The sequence below is a fragment of the Anthonomus grandis genome, chromosome 11 (assembly GCF_022605725.1).
Source record: "Anthonomus grandis grandis chromosome 11, icAntGran1.3, whole genome shotgun sequence".
Lineage (NCBI taxonomy): Eukaryota > Metazoa > Arthropoda > Insecta > Coleoptera > Curculionidae > Anthonomus > Anthonomus grandis.
In genome coordinates, this window is record NC_065556.1 from 115,415 (window position 1) to 135,118 (window position 19,704).

At 32.6% G+C, this 19,704-nt stretch overlaps 1 protein-coding gene across 2 annotated transcripts in view; it reads right to left on the reverse strand.

Moving 5' to 3' along the window:
- Positions 1 to 19,704, reverse strand: part of LOC126742127 (TWiK family of potassium channels protein 18-like) — a 50,665-nt gene continuing 30,961 nt past the window's right edge. The window contains exons 2-4 of one of the 2 annotated variants that reach the window (XM_050448689.1): positions 9,190 to 10,072; positions 705 to 907; positions 1 to 649 (exon numbers count right to left, since the gene is read on the reverse strand). In XM_050448689.1, the coding sequence (XP_050304646.1) occupies positions 59 to 649; positions 705 to 907; positions 9,190 to 10,072 (1,677 nt within the window). In that variant the 3' untranslated portion in view covers positions 1 to 58. The remainder of the gene's footprint in view (positions 650 to 704; positions 908 to 9,189; positions 10,073 to 19,704) is intronic. The other variant, XM_050448690.1, reaches the window with a different exon arrangement.

Sequence of the window (19,704 nt, forward strand, 5' to 3'; positions counted from 1 at the left end):
TTAAAAACACTAACATATTTATTATATAAATAATAACAAAAAACATAACAACGAATCTTTAATCGATATTATCAATTTTCATGCCATCTTCTTTATCCATAACCTTCTCGCTTTCACCCTCCTCTTTTTTGCTTTCCGTTTCTTCTTCTTCTTCTTCCTCTGCCCCTGCCTCCTCCTCTTCCACCTCTAAGCCCATAGTAGCTCCAATTTTAGCAGAAGCTTGTTTAAAAGTATCGCTCAGCTTAGCCTGAACCACATTAATACACATCGACATCAGCGCCAATCCAAACACTAAATAAACTATAGAACCGATCATGAACCAAGGGTCTCGAGGGACATAATCTCCAAATCCGATTGTGGTCATTGAAATAAAAACAAAATAGAAACATTCAAAGAAGGTCCAGCCTTCGATAAGCATGTACATAACCGCACCACAGAAAATATAGGCCACTAAGATAAATAGGGCTACTGATATGGGTAAATTAAACTCGTCGTCAATTTCAAAGGCTGATATAGCCGGAGTTGTTGGGGTGTCGGTGGTGGTTTGCTGTTGGCTCTCATTGTCTGGATGAGAAGTTGATGAGTCGAAAAATGATGGCCGCTTGAAAGTGGCGTAGTCATATAAGTGCTGAGCTCCTTTGAATATGTCCTGAAACAAATCAGCAACTATAGTGAATATTCATTACTAGGATATTAATATTTACATCTACTCCGGAATTTTTCCGTACGTTCCGACAGCTTCCGGTATAGTAAAGTCTTCTTACGAATGACCAAGCAAATTTGATGCCTCTTGTAAATAGCTTGCCGAAATCGGTTAAAGCAATTAAGAAAAGAGGGATGCCAATCAGAGCGTAGACAATGGATAGGGCGCGTCCAGTGTTAGTCTTTGGATACATGTGACCATAACCTGTAATTTAAAATCTTTTAAAATCTAGCGGTATATAAAAGTAGACTACTATTGTAAGTTTTAGGTTTTTATATTTTTCAAAAATGTGAGATTTTTTATCCTTATACATACAGAGTGGTCGTAAAGTAAGAAATAAATTTAATATTCCATATTCTATTTATTTTTTTAAATCACTCGGACTCGTCGATTTTTTTTGGCGCATATTTTTCAAAAAAAAATTTAATTTTTTTGTCTCAAAGAAGCTTTGCTATTTTTTTTTAATTCCAAGCCATTTTTTTATTGCATTTTTGCATTGCCCTTACAATTTTAAACATTTCTTATGTAGGATGTGCTATATCTAAGTCCAAGAATTTTGGAGTTATTCTAATTCAAAATTTGAAAATTCAATATTTTGAAATAGCTCCATGAAATTTGAAATAGGCTTTGGGTTTATGACGCAGGAAACAAAAGAATAATTAATGGCAGTGGTTATTATCGTTGACAGTTCTGTGTGTATTTTGGTAACGTTTCACTAGTTTTTCAGTCTATTTTCGTTGTTACAGGATTAATTACGCTTTAGACGGGATCTGGAGAATCCTAACTTTTATTCATTTGGTTAAAATATTTAAAAATGTTCTAAATTTTTCTTTCAAAACTTTATAAGTACGAGACTGCTGACTGAGACACCCACCATAATTACAATTGCCTTCGACCCTTAATGGAATTCGCCAATATTTTTCATTGAACCACTATCAATATTATCACTAATTTAATTCCTTGTTATTGTTTACAATATGCTGTGCATGGAGAAGATTTCACGGTAATTGAATTGGTCAACCGGTTTACTAAAGCGGACGCCAGTGGCGCCGCGTTTCGAATTATTACGATTTGTCCCGTATTTGTACTTTCTACCAGGCACTCTATGGTTTGCTTATTAGTGATCTACGTATGGGTTTTGGTTGGGCCCATAGCGGCTAAACCCATAAAGTAACGGGCGAAGTTCCTCAATCTCTGGTCTTGCGCCCAGACGTCTTTTGGTCTACTACTTCAGCAGTTCCGCGACGCATCTGGGGGGTCTTTTCACTTCCAGCTCCTGCGTCTGTCAAAGGTGAACCGTGCTGTCCGTTGTGATGGAGAGAGATTAATGGTGTAGTGAAAAAATCAGGCAGATTGTGATGGCTCGATAATGTCGAGTTGCAGCATGTTATCAATCTCCTCATCGATAATCTTTAGGCTAGCCGCATATTAAACGTAGGACAACAGAGCACAGCAAAGCCGAGACATAGCAGAGGAAAACTATTTCTCTGCTCTGCCTCTGCGACGAGCGCATATTGAACCATTATTTTCCCGCACGAGTTCAATTAGGAGTTCCATTTTTTTACAACAGTTGCCACTCTGCAGAGAAAACTGTGCACACTCCACAACCGACAGAGGCCGGACAGAGTACTCTGTTACTATGTCGCGCAGGCCTCGCCTCTGCTACGTCCAATATGCGGCGTTTAATTTAATTGCGTGTGTTACAAAATCCTCTGCTGCCCTAGGCTGTGCTGTGCTCTGCTCCCTACGTTCAATATGCGGCTAGCCTTGGAGTGGCGGGTGAGTATCTATAAGGGCGCAAACGAATGGGTTTTTTTTAACCTAAACGAATTTTTTTTTAACCTGAAGTAACATTAATATGCAGTTTACTGAGACACAGTGCATAGAAATCCTGATGATTGGCAACGGTAATTAATTAAAAACGCATCAGGAAGTTTGTGAGTAATTTAATCAAAAATACCCCATTGTCCGCCAATATTGCAATTGGCAGGTAGCAAAATTGAACAAAAATTTAGTCAATTCGGTCATGTAAGAGATGTTCCTAGATGTGGTTATTCTCAAGTTGATGAAAATAAGCAGTTTTATTGGCGGTTTAAGATAATCAGCATGTAGCATCTAGTGGCGAAGCGTACGAGTAGACAAGGTAGACACTGTCTACCCAAAATTATCCAGTTATTTGTCATTAATTTATTACGTAATTATTTCATGTAATTGTTGAATTAAAATTTAAAAAAAAATTAACACAGAACATAGTCGCTATCTTTACTAATATTATATAGTATCTAAACATGATTAATCCGAAGCCTGCCGCACGATTAAGATAAAAATATAGGGCTGACACCCAATTAATGTTTACGAGCCCCAGGAAGACACATTGATATTTGTCTTCCGAAATTTGGAGCATATAATCAAACCAAATACGCATCAAGCAGGCTACAGAGGTCCCGCCGCATCAGCATTCAGCCTATTACGTATGCAAAATTTACTCGCGGGAAAGACATTCGAGCTTTTGTCTATCGAAGTCGACCAGCTATATTATTATGCTGTTGAGGGTTATTATTTATGGACACGCTTGATCTGGTCGGCCGCAATACATCTTCACTTTTGTTTCGTTTTGATGAATCTGCATTTGGTGGGGGCGCGTGCTATTGTAATTTAATAATTAGTATTTTTATTTTTGGGTGTATAGAAAAGGTTTTTTTAGTGGATATTTTAGTGGTCATTTATGAACGACTGTTCGATATTGACAATTGTATTTTAGATGTGTTTTTTTGTAAGTAGTATTTATTTTTATCTATCTATCTTTTAATGCTAGTAGTAATTATTTTTTCGTTTTTATATCACTACATAACTTTTCTCTTTGAGTTAATATTTCATGCGCTTTCATTCTCTGTTTCATTAAAGTGAATAATATTTAATACACATTTTTTTCTAATTAACGATTTTTATTGTTTGTCTACCCGAAAAAAAAGTTCACGCTTCGCCACTGGTAGCATCTAGGCAGGTAGCAAAGGACATGGATATTGGAAAAGCAATTATTCTTAAAATACTACATATGAATAAATACCACCCTTATAAGATGTTAGTTCATTAAGAACTCTTGGAAGGAGATTTTCAGAGGCGCCTTAAATTTTGTGAGCTTTTCCAAAATAAGTGTTTGGAGAATCCAAATTTAGTGAAGAATATACTTTTTTCCGATGAATCCACTTTCTGTTTGAATGATAATGCGTAAATACATATAACTATCGGTACTGATCCGATGTAAATCCACGCTGGATCAAGAAATCACATTAATAATTCAACATTTTCAACAATTCATCGTTGGTGACATTAGTATGGTTCTCGTCTTCTTTGAAGAAAATTTAACAGGTGAGAGATACCTGCGTTTTCTAGAAGAGGAACTTGTTCCATCGCTGTCTTATTTTTTTTTCCGAGATAGAACATCCGAATTTGCTATTGCTGTTGCTATTTGCTGGATTAAAAGAAACGGTGTTATTGAGTGGCCACCAAGATCACCAGATCTAACACCACTAGATTTTTTTAAGGGGCGTACCTTAAAGGAAAGGCAACCGGCAAATCTAGATGAATTAAACTAACGCATCCTTCAAGAAATACGTCAAATAACGCACAAAATGGTTTGAAATGTGCAGCGGGAATTTGTAGATCGATTACGCATATTTATTGTCAGTTGACTAACGGAGGTCATTTCGAACATTTGCTGACATAAAATTATTTTTATATTTACGAAGTTTTGTTTTCGATACAATAAAACGTTTTAAAAATTATTTTATTTTTTCTTTTCTTCTTGGCCTTTTTTCAATTTTTAAATTTTGAATGAGAATACTCGAAAACGCTTGGACTTAGGTGTAGCATATGCTACGTGAAAAATGTTAAGAATTGTAAGGGCAATCCAAAAATGCAATGAAAAAATTGGGTTGCAATTTGAAAAAAAAAATGTAAGAAAGCTTTTTTGAGATGCCCCGTATAAAACATTTTTCGCAAAATATGCCCCGAAAAAAAATAAAATTGATGATTCCGAGTGATTTAAAATAAATTTTTTACGACATATTGAATTTATTCTTTACTTTACGACCAACCTGTATATGGGATCAAAGATCTCAGAAGTAAACTTAGTCAATGACTTATGGGCATTCGAAAAACCCTATGAAGAGATTAACAAATAATTGGGATTTTTATTGTATACCAAACCGGCAAATCAATATTTCAGATATTAGGATATATTATTCAGATATATAATATTTCAGATAACAGGACATTAAGGCATTAGAAAAGGAAGTACATAAAGTGTATACCCAACTGCTAAGATATGACAAAGAAAAGACTCTATCCCCACCAGATATCGAACGATATTTAAGTAAGTATTGTAAATAGGGAAAAAACTATAAGTAGCAGGGTATAATTGCATATTTGAATGTGGTTTTTAGTTCCAAACAATTTCGTTTCATAACAATTTTCGTTATTGTCAAAAATAAAGGTAGTCTTAAGCGAAATTCAAATTTTTTGATGAACCTCATATACGACTAATAAAATTTGATATTTGCTTATTGTATTTTATATTTTGAGCATTCGGAAACTTTTTATAAAGAAAAACTTTTTTTCCTAAAACTAATAATAAAAAAGTTTCCCATATCTTCTAAACACACTGCTGATTGGCTCAATTTAATAATTTTAGGATAAGTAGGTTTTATATTTCGACTTAGTAGCAATACGAGTGTAGTAGTTTTTATGTGCTGTTTAAAAACTAATTTATATCAAAAGGTTGTAAAAAATAAGTAAAAAGATAAAAAAAACAGCAAGAAATAGTTTCTTTATTATTGACTTTATTTTTGCAGCTTCTAGTATAATCAATCTGTCATCTGAAAAGTGTCAATTTCAGTAAAAATAGATGAAATCTTGGTACTTTGCCAAAAGTTAGTGTTCCGTATAAAAAGCACAATAACAAAAATTTGAGATCCTTCCCCCCAAATTTTTTTCAAAAACTCAAAATTTTTCTTTAATCGATTTTTTGCGAAATCCGTGGGTTTTAGGGAAAAGTGTCTGAAACGAAAAAATGCTTATAAGTAAATTGCCTATAATTTTCATTTTAGCATCTTTTCTCTAAAATCAAATGGGCAAAAGATAGAGGGCGCTAAGGTCACCTAACATTACTTTTTCCAAAATGTCGCCCTGAAATATTTCTTTTTATTATTTCAAACATTTTCAACGTGTAAAACTCAAAAAAGCCTAAAAGATTGATGTATGCATTTTTTTCAATTTCTCGTTGCAAAGATGAACGTTTCCGCACTGAACGCTCCCGTCATTAATCCTTCCTTGAATGATTTTTGATTTACTCAAAAAATTCTTGGACTCTATTTTTTACGGAAACTACTCAATATAAAGAAAAATTTTTAAGACAAAAGAAGTTTAGAATATAATTGTCTATAATTACTACCCGTGTAAGTCGATGTACATGCAATAACACACAAGACAGAGGGCGTCAAAATCACCAAAAATTTATTTTGATGTTTTATTGTAGTGTAATGATTTTTTTTTACATTTCAAATGAAAGAGATATACAGACCACCCAGTGCCGTTTAATTCGCTATCATATAAGATAAATTTTGGAACTCACATTTTGTCTAAGACGTCAAACTAATATACACTTTTACAATCATTTTAATCACGTTTAAGTAATGTATGAGAATAATGAGTGACTTTTGTGAGTCTGGTTTCATTACTTTTTGACAAACGTATCGCACTTTGCTTTCAGAAACTATGGCATAATAATGATAAATCGATGATTAATCACAATTGATGATTTTATTCTATAAATTTATCAATCATCCACCTCTCCAAGAATTAAAAAGCCGAGTTGCATAACCTACTAAGCGTCATTTACTTTACCCAGAACTCAGGACGTTATGAAATCCGGCACCTCAATCGTAGGATTTTGAAATATGTAAACAAGAACTAATCATTCTGGACTTTAAAATTCGCATAGGAATATTCAGTTACAGGTAAGTATGTAATGTAATACATTGTTACCAGAAAGTAAAAGTAACTAATCTCCACTTTATCAAATACGGACATTAAATATGTGTCAAATACAGGTCCACAAAAAATTTGAAATAAACCTTTAATATCTTTGGTGCCCTCTATATTGTACAATTATTGATGTAAAGCGACAAACATGGGTAGTAATTGCAAACAATTACATTCTAAACTTTTTTTGCCTTAGAAATTTTTCTTTAAATTGAGTAGTGTTTGTAAGAATAATGAGATTTTTGGAAAAGAAATGCGTTGTATCTCTGTAGCGAGATATTGAAAAAAAATGCGTACATAATTTCTGTAGAATTTTTGAGTTTTACATGTTGACAATATTTGAAACAGTGAAAAAAAAAATTCAGGACGAAATTTTGGAAAAAGTAATTAGGTGACTTTACCGCCTTCTATCTTCTGCGCATTTAATTTTACAACAAAGATCCTGGAATAAAAATTCTAGGCAATTTAATCATAAACAATTTTTGTTTCGAACACTTTTCCCTAAAACCCACGGTGTTTGCAAGAAATCAATTACAAAAAAATTTTGAGTTTCATAAAAAATTAGAGGGGAATACGATCGCAACTTATTGTTTTTTGGCTTTTCATAAAAAACACTAACTTGTGGCAAAGTATCATGAATTCGACTAGTTTTGCCAAAAAGAAAGTTACAGATTGACTTAAAGTTACAATTTGGCATGATAACCAATTAAAATGAGGGCTATCCGATGCTTCACTGCCACAGAAAAGATTGTCTTACAGTACCTGTGGATCTTTTTATACCCCGAAGAACTTACAGCTTTTTAACTAAAATAGAATGCTAAAATTTTGATTCGAATAAACAAAGGAAACTCTTGTTTACCTCCCAGAGCCCATCAAACGTGCTCGAAGTACCTAATGGACAAATAGTCACTAGGGAGGAATTAGGAATAACTGTAAAAGCAAAGAAAATAATAGTAAACTAGTTCGTTAGTATGATTATCTTTGGTAAAAGAATGAGGCGTTGAATTAATTTAAGCATTCAAAAAAACCCAAAACGCATCCTCTTAGTAGGGAAGGTGCCCGCAAGGTTTTAGGCAATTAAACGTTTTATGTGAGTCCGCCATGATGGTGAAACTTCTGGGCTCTGATAGGCAGCCTAAAATATACAGTGTGGCCCAAATTGGGTGTACATACAATACATTTTATGGGTATCCTGGAAACTATAAGAGATAGAAAATTGGTTAAGTGGGGAAAGTTGTAGGGCATTTAGTTACCAATTAAGTGCCACTTTCAGAACGATGTTATCTTTTTCTGATTTTGAAATATTTGAAAAAAATCAAAACGTTGCATTTTTGAAAAAGGGCTGTATTATTTTTATTTCAGCGTAATTTTAAAATCTGTAAAAACATTATTAGAATAACTTTTTAAGGACAACGCATACCTGAATTCAGTTTTTATTTTCGATATTTCGGTTCTGAGATTCCATCCTTAACTTTTTTTTTCTTATAGCGACCATTTTGTTTTTCGCAATCGAGCACCGCGATATTAAATGGACACCCTGTATACTTATAAGCTCGAATTACCTAGAAACGGTGATTAACGATGGATAGGGATGGTGATGAGGGATACTGTGGTCTTACCAAAATTTTTACTACTATATCAAAATTAGGGAAAACAGAGTACACGCTCAGTAATATAAAAGAGCAATATAAGTTATTCGAACCTCAAGATTTGTTAGTAGGTGATACTTTGTTAAAACATGGCCAATTACGAAAAGGATAAAAATATAGCCAAAGTAAAAATAATATAAAGAATTAGAACACTTAATCAATTTAGTACAATAATGTCATTTCTCCAGCCTTGGTGGATGTTTGCTAGCCCACCTATAGGGAAAAAAAATTAAATTCCTACGGCGTTATTATTTGCAGGTATTATTAAAATTGGTTATATCGCACTTTTTCACAATTGGAGAAATAGATGTATACTTTGACCAAAAAGTGTACAGGGACTTAACCTAAGGAGCATGACGGTTCTTTAAAAAAAATTTAAAGCATATGAAACATGGATTAAGCATAAATAAAATGTAATTAGTAATAGGATAGAAGAGGAATACATTATATAGCATTTTATTTTCTATTTTGACGTGAAACTTATTTTAGTTTAATTACCATCAAACAAAATGTCAGTATATATAAAGTATACTGTATGTAAGCAATATATATGTATATGTATATGTATATGTATATATATGTAAATGTATATATATGTAAGCAATATCCAAAGTAAGAAGCTTTAATGAAATGGTTATGCAAATTATCAATCAAATTCCAAGATAAAATGTTATATTATATTAAAATATTTATAGATATTTAAAAAAAACATGCTTGCACCACCAAATTAATATAAATTTGTGTTCATAATCATCCTATTTGAGCTTGAAATAGAACCACTTTATTCAAACTTACCAATAGTAGTAACAATAGTCAAACAATAAACAACCCCATTTAAAAAACTCCACGATCTCATGCCGCTGTAATCAGTCATTCCAGCCTCATGAGCATTATGCAATTCCTCCTCAAAGACCCTCAATTTACTCCTGGCGAGCCATTTCCAATCCTCTTCCCTTAAGTTATGACTTTTTACCCATAAAAGATCCACAAAGTCTCTCTTAACCCTTTTCACTCCACATTTGTAAAAGGTTTCGAACGAACCCTCTACAAAACGGAACATCACGCCCCCCAATCCGCAAAAAATCATTATAAGGAACAGTTCACAAAGGCATTTACGTAACTTGCGTTTAATCCAAGTATAGTCCTTGTGGTATTGTCTTTTGTGTGTACGAAAATTCTGATATAATTCTTTTAATGAGGTGGTCTTTAAAGGGCTAATGCTTTTTAGGATAATCGTGGATTTGCCAGAACGAGAGACTGAACGTCTTTGAACCACATTGAAAGTTTCTGGATCCAGAATTTCCACTAGTTTTGGGGTTATCAACAATTCTCTGGTTAGGGATCTTCTTTGCCTCATAGCTCTTAATTTAGCAGCTTTCCTTTTGCTTGTGTTATCATCAGCTATCTGTTTAACTTCCTCATTATTAACTTTATAATCTTGCTGGACCTTTGCCAAGCTCTCCTGAAGCTCTTCCACGAATTTGTTTGGCGCCGATTGGCTTCGTTTGGCCAACTGCTGCTCATATTTTCTGAATCTTTCGCGACCCCTTTGAGCTGCTGAACTTATGGATTTTTTGGTTTTGTTAATGAGAGAAGTAATTTCTTGTTGGGCCAGTTCTGAGATGCTGCCCTTTTTAGCATTTTGGTGCCTTTTAAAGCTATTTTGACGACTGACACTCTGAAATACGTTATTAAATTAAGTAGTTCAAGGTATGATTTTTTATTCACTCGAGTTTTGAGTTAATATACTTTGGTCTTAAAAATGATTAATTAATGCTGATGTTACTACTTTTTTGTCTAAAATAAAACCTACTAAACCTATCTTTAAGCAGCACTAATATAGTTATACTTAGATTTAATCTTAGATATCAAGAAAAAAAGGTTCATTGTCATATTCCGCAAGTAAAAAAATTAGACAAAAAGAAGTGTTTGTGATTAATGCCTCAATCAGTGCTTAGTTAGGAAGGTAATTAGGAATTCAAAGAAAAAATATGTAAAGGGTTATAGACAGAAGTTAGAGAACAGTATATGTCATATATGTGTGTGCTACGGTTTTCAATATTTCTGCAGTAAAATTGCAATTTTTGGTAGTCACAAATATTAGAGTCCAGTAAGAAGATTTGTGATATAGTACTAAAATAGTCCTAATTATACATATAACTTTCTAGCAGCAGCATCCTCGAAATCTCGAAACTGGAAATATTACAGACCAAAATACGTAAATTGACCCAAATAATATACCTTAATCCAAAAGTTGATAGTTTGCGAGATACAGGGTGTTAAAGTTTTAAGTGTTAAAGTTATAAGTTTTACAAGTTTATTCTCTATTTTTCCTTATTGCTTGAGAAGACTCGGTATAGAAAGGGTTTCTAGTATGAGAAACAAGAGTCCGTTATTTTTTATCGCCAAATTTCTAGAGAACGCAAATATTTCAGTAAATGATTTATCATAACTTTTTTGTGCTACCCTTTATACAGGGTGTTCGAAAAATAGATGGAAATATTTCAATGGGTGATTCCTTGTAAAAAAATATGAGAAAAAGTTTCTATAAACATGGGTCCGGAGATGCACAGTTTTCAAGATACAGGGTGATAATTTTTTTTTTAAATATTAATGGTTTTATTAATATTAAAAAAATTTTTACTCGATTCTTTTGAAATTTGGCAGTATTACTTGTTGTATTTAGAGGCTAATTTAACCCTAATTAGATTAAAATTATAAGGTCCAGTGACATCTTAGCAAATATTAATGGCAAAAAAATGTACGCCACTGCCTTTCTTTCAACTTTAATATTTGTTCTTGTAGCGTTTTATTTTTCTACTCCTTATGTTCACTAACGCTCCATTGATATTTCATTAATTTCAATAATTACATTAATAATTTCAGTCAACTTCTTTTATTCATATTTCTTTAAATTTACACTGTCAATGACACATTACTACTGTAACGCATCACTCTCCTGGTTTAATTATCTATGCTATCTGTTGATGGTCCGTCACTTCTCTGATTAGTCATAATTAATATTTTCTCTGATTGGCTGATATTGACAGCTCAGGCGAGAGGTGGGGTCCTTACTGATTTAGTCGGTATTGGGTCCATTTTTCGAGGACTTGTTCCCGGGTCGCAGGTAGGAGCACACGTAAAAGGCCAGTTTCTTATTTCCGAAGTTTGTGAAGCAGGAAGTGGCCAATATGGTTTGTAATTTATAGTCCTTAATCTTGTTCCTTTAGCCGTTTAATTTATAATTCTGGTGCAGGATGCTCAAAATTTTAATGGATAGAGAATGAAACTTAGCAAGATAAGTGTGTCACATTTTTAACGCCATTCATTTTTTATGGACAGTGAATACAATGGCAACCGTTGTTTTAGGGTTTTACTTTTCCGTTTTCTTCTTTATTCTTCTTCAATTGTTGATGGCTGCAGGCTTTTGATTTCCCCAGGAAATTACTGAAAGCGGTGGAGCTGAAGCCAGAGTTATAGCTAGTATTAGAGATTCCCAGTCCGGATAGCTGAACTACAAATGGCATACATTTACAGCCTCGGTTTTGCAGGCTAGCCGTTCATTTCTTGGAGGAATATACAGGCCAGTTTATTTCATTTATTTAAATATTACTAACCATAGATTTGTCTCACTTATTTAAATTTTTATTAATATACCTTTAATTTCAATTTATTGCTACAAATATTTAATCAATATCATAATTTAATACGTCAATTTCTTATCTATAATTTTAGTTATTTTTTGTTCAGTATTTTTCAGTACCTTTTTTGGTAGTTAAGTAGATATAACTCGGTTAAGGCTGATATGCCTTAGGTAAAAAGGTTCATGAAATTTCCCCTGAGTAATACAAATATATACTAAAATTTTTCAAGTGCTGAAATCTACCTAGTAGTGAAGTCATAATTTAAATGTTACTTTTGTCAAATTTATTTTAATCATATCAATATTATTCATATTTTAATTCATAATAAATTATTAACATTTAACAGATTAGAATATGACGTGTATCTTTGATGTAAATATAATTTGGTTGTATTGTTAAGATATTTTTTTTGCCTCTTTAAATCAACTTTATCCAGGGTCATTTAATTGTTAATTGAAACCTATATACCAAATATTTTTCTTAGTTTTCTTTCATTTATAAAAAAATTAAGTGGCGCCCTCTTATTTAATAGTTATAATCAAGTTTAGATTCTTTAATAGCCAGTCATAAGTGAACCTTCGAACAATCCTAAGCCTCCAATAATTCTGAGCTACCGTCTGCAAACTCTTGGGAAAATAGTAACACTGTAAAGTTAACGCCACATTCTTTGATTAAACATAGATTAAATGTACAACTTTTTTGCCTCTTGTATTTTTTTCGTATTTCACTTCGTTTTCGACAAAAAAAATAAATACCGTTTTATTGCATGCCACTGGACAAAATTCGTTAATTAATTTTTGTTAAAAAAAATTACAGGTGCCTTGGAAAACAAAAAATCATTTCTGCATGGAGGTTTGACATTGACAAGCGTCAGTTCTCCTAGAAAACAATTATTTACCCAATTTTCTTAGTGAAATTTCTTTAAAAAATTTTTATCTCGGTTTTTGTGATGGAAAATTACAGTTTTGGGGAAATGGCAGACATGCATATAATGTATGCACGTGCTTACAGTAATTGTTATGCAGCGAGACGCCTGTATGCAGAAGCGTTTCCCCAACGGCAACTTCCAGATAGTAAAACCTTTGAAAGCGTAGACCGTAGATGCCGGGAAAGAGGTAAATTTTCTTATTTATTTGTCGTGATGTTTTTGACAATAAAGTTACTTAGGAAGTTTTGCCATTCCCACCAATGATAGAGGCCGGCCAAGGTTCGTAAGAATGCCCGAGTTTGAGGAGGCAGTTTTAAGTGCCGTGGAAGAAAATCCTGGTGTAAGTACCAGGACTATAGCAGCTCGATTAGGGGATAATCATTCCAACGGCACTGGCCGGTTCTCTCCGAACAACTTTTGTATCCGTATCATGTTCAACGTATTCAACGTGTTCAACGTGTGCATTACTACCAAGAGATTTTCTGCCCCGTTTGCAGTTTTGCCAATGGTATTACGAAAAAATTAATAATAACAGAAATTTTAATAAAACCATACTTTTTACGGACGAAGCTGGATTTCGGCGTGATAAAATCCCCATGCTTACGTACAATGTCGCCACCAAGAGCAATTTTCTTTAAATGTGTGGATAGGTGTTGTTGGTGACATTTTAATTGGGCCTTTCTTTTTACTCAAACTCTTACAAAAGATTAAACGGCGAAACTTACTTAGAATTTCTTCAACAAGAATTGCCCGTACTGCTGGAAAAAGTTCCTCTAAATGTACGTAATCAAATAAATTTCATGCACGATGGAGCTTCTCCTCATTTTAGTATAGCGGTTAGAACTCATCTCAATAACAACTTTGGGGAAAATTGGGTTGGAAGAGGTGGACCTATTCAATGGCCACTTCGCTCCCCTGACTTAAATCCAATAGATTTTTATTTATGGGGACATTTTAAAAGGCTGGTTTATGCTAGTCCCATACAAACAATAGAAGAGTTAAGAAATAAAATTATAAATGCTTGCGAAGAAGTGAGAAATAGACCTTGAAATTTAGCTCGAGTGCGTCGTTTAATGATTCGTCGAGTGAGAAGGTGTACAGAAATGGATGGTGGACATTTCCAACATTTGTTGTAGTTGTTGTTGCAATAAAAAGCTCCTAGAAATGTTTTTTCCAATTTTTGAAACCAATTTTGTCCAGTGGCATGCAATAAAACGGTATTTATTTTTTTTTGACGAAAACGAAGTGAGATACGAAAAAAATACAAGAGGCAAAAAAGTTGTATTTTTAAATGCTTAATCGACAAATATTAAAGTTGAAATAAAGGCAGTGGCGTACATTTTTTTGCCAATAATATTTCCTAAGATATCCCCCGGGACGCCACTGGACCTTATAATTTTAATCTAATTACGGCTAAATTAGCCTCTTAATATGCCAAGTAATACTGCAAAATTTCAAAAGAATCGAGTAAATATTTTTTTAATATTAATAAAAAAATAATATTAAAAAAAAAATTATCACCCTGTATCTTGAAAACTGTGCATTTCCGGACCCATGTTTATAAAAACTTTTTCTCATATTTTCTTACAAGGAATCACCCATTGAAATATCTTCGTCTATTTTTCGAACACCCTGTATCTATCTAATCTTATTTTCTGATATTTTCACAACAAAAAAGGCCTACTCGAAATGTCTTTATAACATAATATTCAACTTGCTTTGGATAATATCTGAGTAGTGTTGCTATGGTTTCTAATGTTTGTCTTAATCTTCTCTATATATAAAAACTCCTTTGTCCTGACTGATAATCAATGTACAGCCTAAACGGTAAAACCTAGAAATATGAAATTTGGGGACAACATTCCTATGGTTATGTAGACGTCCACTAAGAAGGGATTTTTCGAAACTCCATCGGGAAGGTGTTGAAACCACCCCTGAAGGTATGTATCATACCTTTAAAACTTTTTTAAAAAACGCTGAAACATGTCATTTTTATTTAATTTTTTTACTCAATTTCCATTTTATTCTTTTTTTTTTTAAAGGGTTAAAATCACCCTTTAGGATTTTAACATCTTTCTTTATCCTTAAATTTATTGCTATTCGGAAAAAAACTGCAAAACACTACAATTTAATTTCATTTTAATGCACACAACAGATTCTCGAAAATTCCGCCACCCTGAAGGGGTGAAAATTACTTCTACGAACATTGTTTTATTTTAAACTTTTAGCGTTGAAAATTGATATTTTTACATTTTATTATGTATACCTATTATTATGTATGCTATGACTTCTACTACGTCCCTTCGTAAAGTTGCAGATCAAACTGGATTATCGAGTCAGTCAGAAAAGTATTGAAGCTTCACAAATCTCATCCATATAAACTCCTAATTATTCAAGAATTAGGGGATGATGACCCAGACCGACGTATTGAGTTTTGCGAAATTATTATTATTTTCCAACTCTTGATTAGACTTTTTTTTTGGGACAATTAAAAAGCAAAATCTATGAAACTAAGACAACGTCATTAGAAGTTTTACAGAACAGAATTGTGCTTTCAAATAACATCTGAAGTATTGCAGAAAGTGCGTTTTAAGCAAAGGCAACGTTTTAAGCAAAATTTGAACTGATGTATGGAGAATGGAGGTGGCCATTTCCAGCATTTATTAAGCTAAGATGTATTTTTTTTTAATTTAAAATGTTTTGTAATATGTTAAAGCTATAACATTTTTGGTTTCCCATTTTAGTCAAAAATAATAGCCATAGTTCAAAAGAGTCCAAGCAAAAGTCTTGGAAACATCTGAATTTAACCTCATCTGCAATTTGAGGTCCAATATCTCAAAAACTTTCTCTATGCTATTCTCATGAAACAAAAAGCATATTATTTAAGAGAATATTTTTTGAAAATACTAGTTATTATTCAAAATAGTCGATGATAAAGTTTTGGAAATATCTGGATTTTAAGGGAGTCATGTTTAAGAACGAACGATCTTTAAGGTGACTCAGTTTAAAGTCCAATATCTTAAAAATTTATTAAACTTTTGAACATTTAGCAAAACTCGATATTTATACTCTACCTCCTGGTAACTATTCTTTTAACTCTTAAAAAGTAGTAACTTAAACTGCATCATACTAATTATAGTTGTAAAGAGAATCAAATGAACTTTTTTAACGACAAACCACTCGACCTTCCTTAGCACTTTAGATTTTAAGGTTGGTGCCACCACCTCTTAAGAAGTTGTAAGTATGAAGGCAATTTTGTTATTATAAAGTATCATCCTTCTAAATAAAATCGACGGGTTGAAGTGTTTTTTACCAAAGCTAACGAAGTGCCCGTAATTGGCTTTGTTTCACTTTCGATGCACTAACCTGTATATTAGAAAGAAGAAAGGGAAAGAAAGAAAGAAAATGTGCTATGTTACGTAAGACAACAAAATCTTGTGTACAAGCATCCTAAGAACTAAAAAATTCCAAATTTACTTTAAATTTCAAATTTCAAACAAACATAACATCTAAAACACTTTACCATAAAATTTACACACATTACCAAAATTAATCATAACAAAACAGATTGAGAAAAAAAAAAGCATCTTTTTGATAAATTTCATTAAAAAATAAGTAAAGCTGTCAATAAAACAGAATTTAGAAGAAGTAAATTAAATTATTTAACAGGAAACAAAACTAAAACACTAAAATGATGTCAGAGCACAGGTTAAAAGGTATCATTAAAAAAATCGTCAAGGCTATAATATGCCCTAGTTATTATCCAGTGCAAATTGCAAGTAATTTTAATTCCTTTTTTTTTTGCTAAGGTATATAAGTGAGTTCTTGGTGAGGGAGGATGTAGGGATTGGTAAGAGAAAATCGTTAACCTGGCGAGTCATATGACCAGTATTAGAGGGAGGTTTAGGACATTTATGAATAAGAGTAGCTGTTTCTAGGATAAAAAGAGAAAAAAGAGTTAGGATTTTTTGAGATATAAAGAGAGGTTTACAAGAATCTCTTAACCCAGCGGAACATAGGTATCTAACTGCCTTTTTTTGAACCACAAAAATTATGTTTAATAATCCCTTGTTGCTTAAACCCCAAAAAGGCAAGCCATAACGAAGGTGGGACTCAATAAGAGAAAAGTACACTGAACGTGCAACTACCCCTCCCAGCTCATGCCCCGCCATTCTTACTGCAAAGCATTCAGAGGATAATTTTGATGCAAGATTTAGGATATGATCTTCGAAGCGAAGGCGACCATCAATGGTAATACCAAGGAACTTACAGCTTTCTTTGTTTTGCAAGGGGGAGTTTTCACTAAACATAAGGCCCTGAACGTCACACTTAAATCCCATAATAAAGGTTTTGCCCACATGAAATACAAGCCTGTTTGCAGCACACCACTCCGATAAAATCTTAAGATCCTTAAAAACCTGGGCTCTAACATTATCAGAATCTCTATGATTCCATAAAATGGTGGTATCATCAGCAAACTGAACCACTTAGTTACTTAGTTAGCCCTGCAGTTTTAAGGAACCCAAATCATTTACATAGAGCAAAAATAATAGTGGTCCTAACACTGAACCCTGAGGTACTCCAGTTTTAAGGGATCTGGAATCGGATAAACATCCAGATACTGTAACTCTTTGGGTACGATTAGACAGATAGGATTCCAGCCATTGCAATCGCCACGCCTCTAAAGCCATATTATTGAGCTTAGACAGCAGTATTCCATGATCTACACAATCAAATGCCTTGGATAAATCGCAAAACACTGCCGCCGCGGACTCTCCAGAATTTAAGGACACATAGACACTCTCCAAAAAGCCGAAAACAGCGTCATGAGTCCCTTTTCCCGTTTCCCGAATCCATTTTAAACAATTCATAAAGTAATAAAGGTAAGATTTCAGTCTTTTATTATGATTATCATAATTTTTCAAGTAATTACAATATTTAAATGTATATTTCACTCATTTATGAGGTTAAGTCGGAATTTTGGAAAAAAAATGAAATGCAGTTTATATAGAATTTTATAAGGAAAACAAAAATTGTAAAAGAAATAGGGGTTGTCATTTAAAATTTTGGGTCTGGGGGTTAAAAGTAACACGACAACAAATGCCTCAAAAATTGTCCACGTTGATATGTAAATTAACGTGTTTCGCCTAATTTTCACACAATTATTGGTATAGGCAATATTAAATGCTGTTAATTTTAAAATTTTTACCCGGTATATGTTTTATCATCATGATACGAATAATAATGTATTGGAACTATTAAAAGCAAATATTTCAAAAACTATTAACTTTAGACACTCTTAACAGTTGTTGTACAAAAAAGTTATGATAAGCTATTAACCGAAATAGTGCTGTAAGTGACGCCCTCTAGAAGTCTGGCCATAAAAAGTAACAGAGCCTTGTTTTCCAGACTAGGAAACCTTCCTATACCGACTTTTATGCTAAAATCTGAAATGCTTTTTAGACAATAAAGAAAAATAGAAAATCAAATTGTAACTTTAACACCCTATCAACTTTTGGATTAAGGTATGTTTGGGTCAATTCATATATTTTGGTCTGTCTCCAGTTTCGAGATTTCCCAGGCACCCTGTATGAAAGTATTTAATAATTTTTTTAAGTATGTCAAAAAAATATCAATAGTTCTTTATCACACAACTGAGCCGCATTCTGTCCCTGTATTTATTTAAAGCAAATTTAAATATAAATTTATATATTTATATATGGGTGATCCAGTTTAAACGTCATTAATTTTAACACGTGATAGAGAATTAAAAAAGATATATACTTTCAATATAAAATTTTTCCCAGAAACGTTTAATAACAAAGATACAGGGTGTGAAAGTTGAGAATAATTAATTGTTTATTTATCATAGCTTTTAAACTACCAGCTCAATTTTAATTCAATGTTACATGCAGATTATTGTAGTGAATTATCAATTACTGATGAAGCCAATTTTTAAAAAAATTGTCAGTGGCGTAACATACGGAGGGACTTGGTCCTTTTTCATCTCAAATCTGCGAGAGATAAAATATTTTTTTATAAGAAATCAACTGTTAGATTCCCATTTAATTTGGAAAACAAAGTTACTCTTGCAAAATTATGATTTAAGGCACTGTTTTTAAAATGTCTGTTTAATTGTACAAAAACTCCAGTTAAAATGCTGCTAAAACTTAAAAAAAAGAAAATTTGGCTTGAATCTTAAATTAAACCTGTCAAATGAAATGATGTCTTAAGGTAAGTTTGATCATCTCTTATATTTACGTTTTTTACAAATCCATGCCCGATTTCCCTTTTTTTAAATTTTTGCAATATTTTCGCAGGTATTTCTGAGCAATTAAAGTAAGACATTTTAAAAACAGTGCGTTAAATCACAATTTTGCAAGAGTAACTTTTTTTTTTAATTAAATGGAAAATCTAACAGTTGACATCTTATAAAAAAATATTTTATCACCCCGCAGATTTGAGACAAAAAAGAACCAAGTTCCTCCGTATGTTACGCCACTGGAAATTTTTAAATTGATTTCATCAGTAATTGACAATTTACTACAATAATCTGCATGTGACATTTAATTAAAATTGAGCTGGTAGTTTTAAAGTTATGATAAATATACAAATAATTATTCTTAAGTTTAACACCCGTATCATTGTTATTAAACATTTTTGAGAAAAAATTTATAATGAAAGTCTATTTGTTTTTTAATTCTTTATCATGGATTAAAATTAATCACGTTTGAACTG